The sequence below is a fragment of the Athene cunicularia genome (genome assembly GCF_003259725.1).
Source record: "Athene cunicularia isolate RWA chromosome 3 unlocalized genomic scaffold, athCun1 chr3_part1, whole genome shotgun sequence".
In the NCBI taxonomy this organism is placed as follows: domain Eukaryota; kingdom Metazoa; phylum Chordata; class Aves; order Strigiformes; family Strigidae; genus Athene; species Athene cunicularia.
Window position 1 is genome coordinate 49,737,829 of NW_020799097.1, and position 8,671 is coordinate 49,746,499.

Genomic DNA, 8,671 nt, shown 5'->3' on the forward strand with positions numbered 1-8,671 from the left:
TACTGTTCTCTGAGTAAAATTTATGTGAGTTGTTATGAGAAAAAGATCGTGAAAGGTTAATGTTTTAAATGACTTAAGGTAAATCTGTAACGGTAGTGCTCATAAGAGAAGGTGAAAACACCTGGAAAAAAACAAGGTTGTAATTTGAAGTTTGCTTTTCATAAAATATGTCTTTTATCCCTTTTCTTTAAAGCCCGAGTGATGATATTGTTGTCTGTTTTCTTCTCTCAGGTGCGTATTATTTGTTCTGCAGTGACTCCTCTCCAGAGCTTGTTCCTGGTAGAACATGACAATGGTGAGCTAGAGGACAACAGAGTGTTGATGGATGATTTGGACTTGAGCCAGGTACATGATATTAACATCGTTTCCCTTTTGTAACAGAATTGGTTTTGGTCTCATAATTACAGCAGAATTTTAGGAAGAGGAATCAAGTAAACATTTAACTACTGATTTGCTGCTTTTTCTGCAGTGTATCTGTTGCTTTCATAATTGCATGTTATTTATTCATAGTCAAAGAAAATATCACAATATATAGAACCATTTTGTGTAAGTTTTAGGGTCATTTTGATTGTTAATCATCATATCTGTTCAATCATGTATGATTTACTGATTTAAGTTTAGCTCCTACATTTAAAATACAAAAATAAAAGATGGTCTAATTTACCTCTTCCTAGACTGTATAGGATTTTCTCACAAATCCTCACAAACAATACTATGTTGCCTGTTGTTTATTCTGTTTTTCCTTTTCCCTATAACCTAGTTATTAATGAATTTTTAAATTATTTGTCTAAATCAATACACATTTAGTCAACAGAAAAATGAAAATAGATGCTTAACATCATGTTTAAAGCATCATGTTGCTTTAAACCCAAATTATTGTTTTGCTATGTTCCTTCAGACGATTACCTGGCTGAAATAGGTGTTTTTCTTTTTCAATTTTTGAACATTAATTTTATTTTTATGGTGCCATGCTGCTGTCTTGTATTGCCAAAGCCTGTAAAGTACTCAGCCTTAGGAGTTAGATAGGATGCACTTCAGTACAGCTATGTCTCTCACAGTTCTGTGGTGCTGTTTTTGTGTATTCACGTAGGATTCTGCCAAAGGACTTTCCATGTTTACAGGAGAAGAGGAACTCTTTGCCTTTCAGCGTACTGTCTCACGGCTTACAGAAATGCAAACTGAACAGTACTGGAAAGATGGGGACAGAAGCAAAAAACCATTATAATTAAAAGTTTAATAAAATCACCAAGAAGTAAAACTACAGAATTGGAATGCTTTTTAGCACAACTGAAATAATAATTGCACTTTATCATCTGGACCATGTTTTCTTTCATCAGTTGTTTTTTGTGCTGAAGAGATGAGGACTTGGTTATTTTTCTGTACCACCAGTGTGTGGACATGTGAAATTCTGCCTTCATTTTCTTTTCTGTAAAAACAACTTTGATGTTTAGGAAGTGTAATGGGATTAGAATTTTTCTGGAGTATTGGTCTAGAGACAAAGTTAATGGGCCATGCAGGGTTCACAGTAGACTTACAATGTCATGTGAAGAGAGCACTTTGTGATTCATGCACTGCCTCTGTCATGTACAACGCAGTTTGCACAAAAGAAAAATCAAATGCTTTCTTTATGAAACTCCTGATATTGTATAGGTCCCTGCTGGAATTCTGGAGCTGCTCTGTAGTGTGTTCTGGGCTTTTTTCTCTTATTTTCTGTGTGTAATAGAAAATCTGCTGACTCTCAGGCTCTAAGAGTTTCTTATAATCAAACTGTTGCTCAGTCTGGTTCACTGAAAGCTAACAGTTTGAACCATAGAGAACCCTGAGGAAGAGCTTGAAGGTACTTGAAACCGCATAGGATTAAGTTTTAAGAAATTGTGGATGGGAAAAGAAACTGTGGTAAGACAGGGTATACTGTAACATAAAAGTACAAGTTAATACTCTTCCTAAATTTTGCACTTCTTGCAAGCCTGGATATGCTGCCTCTACACCAGTGACATATCTCTACCCTGAATTTTCTTAGGTTTCATCTATATCAAACCTTCCATTGCTGCTAGCACACCGGCCATGATCTGGGGCGAGTAGTAGTACATGGGTACTACTGAGGCAATTCATCATGTTACAATAGGAATGTATTTTATGGAAAAGATGGGGTATTAACTGATACCTCAAAACACATCACCCATCCTTGTGTTTGTAGTTAGAAACTTTCTTTTAGTTAAAAAATGCAGTTGTGTCATTCCTGGTTTTAATCTAACTGAAACAAAATACGGTATTGTGCATATTGGCTTATAGAGGATTTTTATAAAAAGTCATTTTAAGAGCCCATTTAGAAACCCTGAATAGGGAAAAACTGGTGGACTGATGCCACCAGAAATGTAGGGGAACTGAAAAGATTGCCCTAATTTCTTAGGGAGGGTATATATAACACACTGTCCCCAAATTTGAGGGGTTTTCTTGGGTTTTGCAACATGACCTTTTTCTTGTAATGTACCTGTTACCAAAAATATTCTTCTCTGTCTTTGTTAAGCCTCATTAAATTGTTTCAATTGTTGCTCCCATCACAATTACAGAAAGCTTTTAAAAAGGACCTTTGGGGGGCAGGGAGCACTGGAGAGGTCCTGTGCACTTGAGTGTGTTACAGCAATGCGTGTGTTTTGGAGCCATATGCTCAAGTCTGGTTTCCTGTTTGCAATCACTTCTGATTGTCCTGGGAGTTACTCATACTGGCTATACCTGTTGTTCAAAGAATGTTTAAAGCCTGTATTTATAGTTTACAACTTACGCAACTATATTGTTATTCCCACAAGGGTGACTAATGCATATTTATGAAAACCCCGGTCAGAATACACTGCTTATACTTAAAAACACCCAAATAATTGATGTATATTTTCAGAGATTTGTATTAGGTTTCTCAACAGAGGGACTATTGAGATTCATGCATATGTGTCTGTATATACACACATATATGTATAATTAATTTATACATATATATAAAAATATGGATAAAACTAATATATATAATTTAAGTGTGTGTGTTTCTATATCTATATGTGGCAGTCTGTATTCATCAGCCTGGGCCTTCACTGGTAACTCTCCTGAAGCTTGTCTTGCCTTTTTTACTAGTAGCATTCAGATGCCTCCGGCCTTGTCTGAAACAGAATGTATTGTGGGAAAATGGGAGGTGGCTGTAGGTGTATCCTAAAACACCTTGCATCTAGATATTTACTTGCATTCCTTTAAAAGCTGTTTATATGTTTAGCCTGCCATGTCCTCTGTCATGTGGTACAGGGGAAGTGCATAACCTTGCAGAACACAGGTGAGATGTTTGGGATATGTGAGAGAGGAGGTCCTGGCAAGTTCTGCATTCCCGTGGAGACTGTCTTCGGCCAGGGAGGTGAAGTGTTTCTCCACAGTCTGTGTGGGTGGTGACCAACCTCCTTTAACCAGGGGGGCCCTGGAGCCCCCTGGGCAGATCTGTTCATGTTCAAATTGGTGCAGCTTTGCCTATTGGTATTTGAGGCTTTTCTGCAGTCGGAGCACCCACGCTAAACTTAGATAACCCAGGTTTTTGAATGCTCCTAAATGCAGTGGGACTGATGTATCGTTGAAATTTGTCAAACCACAGGAGGGAAGTTCCCAAAAGCTTCCAGAGCCAGTGCTGCTTCCAGGGCATATTGCTAAGTAAAACCATAGTTCAGTCTTTCCTTGACCAGCAAGGAAGCTGTCTGTTGAGAGTCATTGGTAGACAGCAGCAGTAATCAAGGAGAAGAAATAGGGAATATTCCAGCAGTGTTTTGAGGTGAAAACAAGAAAAGCTGCTTAAATCACTGTGAAGTATTTGTGGTTGTACTGCAGAGTGTGGATTGCTATTTTCAGGTCAGGACCACAAGGAGATATTGATGGGACCAGTTTCTCAGCCAGCCCAGAAGCCAGGACAGAGATCTCTCCGCAGAAACCACAGAAGAAGCATATTTATGTCTGTCTACTTCCCTGAAGAAAGTGAGGTCCTATATGCTTATTTTACGATGCTGCTAATGATGTTGTAGCATGCATAAAGTCTCTTTCCAATAGTGAATTTGAGGGGGCTTCTTCTGAACTCGGGCAACTGGTGCTGGCTAGAATCTGTCACTGGGGCATGACTGACAACACTGGGTATGTCCTGTCCCAGCAGTCCTGTCCCCTGCTGCCTGGCCTGCTCCTCAATGCTGTGAGACAGCAGCAGTCTGTGTTTTTATTCCCACTTTAAGATGCTGTATTTGCCAAAATGTAAACAGTGAGATGCCTGTGAATTAATTATGCACACTCCTTAATGGCCTTAAAATTGCTGGATTTATGCTGGATGTTTCTATCCCGAGTTCAAGTATTGGCTTTGTAGGGTTTTCTTAACTTGCAAGTTCATGTCATCTCAGATCTGCAACCAGTTTTTATTTCCCTTTTTTAGTCACTCTGCAAATGTTATTGCCAAGATATTTTTAAAGGTCTTTTCAAGTAACCTTATTGATGTGGTATGGTATTTTGCTGTCACAGGAAATAAAATCCTTGTGATTATAGACAATGTGAAATGTTTCATGTTGGTTTATAAAGGCTACATCTTTGCTGAGAATTTCTCAGCTAACTTGTTTCAAATACTTGATTGACAAAGGAATGATCCCAATGCCCAAAAATTTAAATTACAGCTTCTGTGAACCATATAGACATTTTATCTTTAAAGTTGTATTTTCATTTCACATTCTTGTGCAGTAGCTCTTATCTTTTTTTTTTAATAAATAATGCAATTCTGTCTTTCAAAGTTACTGGTTTTCAGTACTTACCTTTGCACAGATTGAGGGAACAATTGCAGTATTTTGGGTATAATGAGACAGCCTTCCAAAGGTCTTTGGAGAGATTGAAGATGCACTTCTTGCTGTTGTCGCTTTTTGATCTAAAAAGGAAAACCATTAATGGCTTTTTTTGAGTAAAGGTGATCATAATGACACTATAGCTGGATAGATGTCACCTATTTTGCAGCAGTTTAAACATGAAAAAAACTGACTAGGTTTCAGACAGTGCTTAGCACAGTCAACAGCCATCTAACAAGGAAGACTCCATCAAGACCTGTCTCTAAGAGTATCAAAGTCCAGGGAGTTTTCTTTCTGCAGTTGCCTGGATCTCTATAATCCCAGTGCCTCAGTTTCCCTGTTGATAAAATGAGAATGATGTTACTTTCTTGTTTGCTAACACTGGAGTGCTGCCAGGCTTCATGCATTAATATTCTAGGATGCTTGCTGAGGCTCTGGGATGAAAATACTTCAGTAAAGTATGTAAATAGTGCAAAAAATACTTCAGCTACTCAGAGTGGATTAGTTTCCTTGTTTGGGTTACAGAATAAATGCCATCAACTAAACACCACGTGCCTCTGTAGTGATGATTTTTTTAATAATGCATCTATTTTAAAGAAAATAATTCTGAAGTTTGTGATTAAAACCCTAACCAATTCATGTCGTTTTTCTTCTACCTGTAATGAAATGACAGATTTCCTGTATGATTCATTACAACCTTAGCTCCTGTACTTGTGAACTACAGTGGCTCTGTAAATTCTGTTGGGATTTTCCTTGTATACTGAGAATTTTTAAAAAAACATGTCCTTCTGAGTCTAATATATAACAAACTGAACACTGTTAAATCCTTCTGTTGAGAATAATTTATGTTGTAATAAAGAAAAATTAAAATCCACATTTTATAAACATTTCACTTTATTCATACTTTTTTAAGGTATATGTTCCAAACAGGCCTTGTGTTAATTACTTAGTGAGTTTTTTTGGTTTTATCTCTGTCTCCAGGGATGAGCTGTAGCTCTGCAGGCTGTTCCCCTACACCTGGCTCAGCTTTTGGTAGGTGTATCCAGGGCTTGTCAGAAAGGTCCTCCTCCAGAGGCAGTTTAGACTTGCCCTCCTTGGTTACTGCTGTAGGCTGTCCTAATTTTGATTTTGGAACCTCTTTTTTTTTTTTTTCCGAACCTCTCTCACTCTTTTTTCCAGCAACTTGAAGGTGAGGCTCTCCAGCTGAGTACAAACCACAATTAAAGTAGTTTGTTTGTTTGTTTGTTTGTTTTTTTTCCCCCTGTTAATTCAGGATTCTTATTGTTCAAGATCTGTTTTTGCTGTTAGCCATTTAGTTCTGTGGTTAGTTGTTACAGGTTTTACACAGCTTGGAAAATTCCCCCTGGGAAGTAGTTAGTTAACATTTAGGCAGAGAAGTCCCCACACTGATGAGTTGGGAGGTTCTGAGGGCCACTGCAGCAGCCCAGGGCCAGTGCCCTGTGCAGCACCTATTAGTGTGAAGGGGAGAGCAAGTCTGCAAGCATGGCACTTCTCCACGGATGCTCATGGCCATTCTTGCTAACAGATGGCCAACAGTGATTTACAGTTTGGGCCTGAGAAACCAGTGGTGTAAAAATTTTTAGGAAGGGTTAAATTTTGGAGTTATTTCTATGCCTTCTACTGGAAACATTCAATCTCCCCACTTCTTGAAGAGAGGGATTGTCATATTGAACATCAAGCTCTGACCAACTTGCTCCAATATCCTGCCTGCAGCAGTGCAGTACCCAATGTTTTAAGAGGAGCATCCCATTACAGATTCACATAGGTTTGTGAAGCAGGAGGCTGTATCCTTGCCAATGTTGCATGCCTTGTTACTCATGTAAACGTTAGACCCTCTCCAGACTGATTTAAGATTTTTTTTTTTTTTTTCCATCAAACATCCTGCAGCAGTGAGTTCTCAGGGCCTAATGAGAAATTTTGCTCCAAAAAAAGTCCCTTTGCATGCTTTGCTGCCTCTTCCAAAATACTTCTAGAACAGATGCAGCCAATCTGCCTTTGTGTTTTTGTTTGTCCAATTAATGTTTCTCTCGTATCTCCCTGATCCTTTTCAGAGATGAGCAATCTCAAATGTGTCCATCTCTTGTCAGAGAAGAGCACCGCTCATCTTGGGATACTTAAACTTTTTCTGTTGTTCTGCAACCTCATTTCTGATGTAGGAACACAGGTTTGTGTGTCTCAGCTTCCCCAAAACCCCTGGGCTTGGAGTTTCCTGCTGCTTGGCTTTGGGCCTCAAGAGCAATGGCATATACAAAATAAGGGGTGTGGGGTCTGGGTGTACATTCATGCTCTTGCAGAATGGGAGATGTTCCTGACCCTTGGGTTGGGGCAATGCCTACGCTGGTCTTTCTGTCCACCGAGAAGGAGGATTTGTAGTTGCAGTCCCTTGCATGAGAGTAGAGGGAGGATGGAGCAGATGGAGGATGCAGGCCACTTGCTCCCTCTCCAGCCTTCTGCATTCTCCACATATTTGTAAAACAACTTTTGTTTTAAATTGAATTGAATTCTAAGAGCGCCATTAAAATACAGAAATGCTTCTCACTGACCTATTACTCTGCATTCATGTTGGTAAAATTTTGGATGAGTTTCTATAGTCCTCCCGCCAGTTCTTTGTCAGGGTGAAGGGTTTAGTTGGCTCTGTTAATCCACTCTCTAGCTGAAATTGTGCATTTAAATCTTTATAAAAAATCCACTCTTTTCCAATGCGAATCCTATATTCCCGGATTCAAGTACTGCTGCCAGTGCAAAGACTTCAAATTCTTTGAGTGCAATCACACTGTGTCAGTCCAAAGCCAAATTGCGAACACTTATCCACAATTCCCCTTACTCAGCTTTAAGCTAATTTTTCCATCAGGCAACAATAGCCATAAAAGTATAGGGAAAGATTATTAGAAGAGTTTGAGAAATGGTTGATCAATTCCTTCACAAGCTGGGGTATAATTCTACCACATCCTCTTCCTGCAAGAAGCAAAACCTTTCGTTCTGTTACTTAATACATTTTTAGCACGCAATTCTTCAGTGTCACAGTAATTAAGAGTGATCGCAGCCACTGAAAGATGAAGCATGGAACAAAAGATCAAGTGATTGTTTAAGCTGAAGTTAACTGAACCAGGAAAAGTAAGCTCACTGACATGAAGAAAAAAGCTTTCTTTTTATTCCCCAGTCTTTTACAATTAGCAAAGCCAAACACCCTCGTGTAACTTTTTCTACCTACAGTGATGGACAGTGTTCAGGTCACAACATGACGTGTTGGGCGGTGAGCGTTTTTTCCTACAGGCTTGTTAAGAGCATCACTCACATCAGGTCTTTCCTGTACCTAAGGTATGATGCATCCAACTACACTTCCCTGTTACTCAAGATTCAGGAACACTCAAACAGGGCTGGGGGAGAGTGAAGTTTGTTGAAAACATAGGCAGAGGACCAGTTTCCTCCAGTTGCCGTTGGTATCTCCCAAAAAGTAACATTTCAGAGGCCAACAGAGAGAGAAGCAATTACTGTCCAGCAAAATTACAATCTGAATGGGCTGCCATTTTCAGTGCTTCGCTAGGATGGCCGTGATTGCTATAGAAACTTCTGAGAGTGAGACGGAGAGGTTTTCCAGCACTGGAAATTGCGAATGGAGAAGGTTAGACTGGGTGCAAAGCCCATTCAGTCAGGCAGCTGCCAGTTGAGCCTCTTTGCCAAGTAGATTGTAGGAAATGCGATTAAAATGTCCACTGAACGCACCAGGCAAATTAAATTTCAGTCACAGCCGCCTGGCCAGTTTCAGTGGGAAGATGGCTCCGGCACATGGTGCACCTGGGCTCACTCTCCCC

At 39.5% G+C, this 8,671-nt stretch overlaps 1 protein-coding gene and 1 long non-coding RNA gene across 3 annotated transcripts in view; one reads left to right on the plus strand and one right to left on the minus strand.

The window, feature by feature from the left end:
* The window catches only part of AFG1L (AFG1 like ATPase), a 60,838-nt gene extending 59,520 nt beyond the window's left edge, over positions 1-1,318 (plus strand). Inside the window, exons 12-13 of the mRNA XM_026844177.1 lie at positions 232-345; positions 1,091-1,318. Of these exons, the coding sequence (XP_026699978.1) occupies positions 232-345; positions 1,091-1,225 (249 nt within the window). The 3' untranslated portion in view covers positions 1,226-1,318. The remainder of the gene's footprint in view (positions 1-231; positions 346-1,090) is intronic.
* A 1,174-nt stretch (positions 1,319-2,492) lies between these two features.
* LOC113478159 overlaps positions 2,493-8,671 on the minus strand; it is a 21,250-nt gene continuing 15,071 nt past the window's right edge. For both annotated transcript variants that reach the window (XR_003398012.1, XR_003398013.1), the window contains one exon: positions 2,493-4,921. This is a non-coding gene — a long non-coding RNA (uncharacterized LOC113478159). The remainder of the gene's footprint in view (positions 4,922-8,671) is intronic.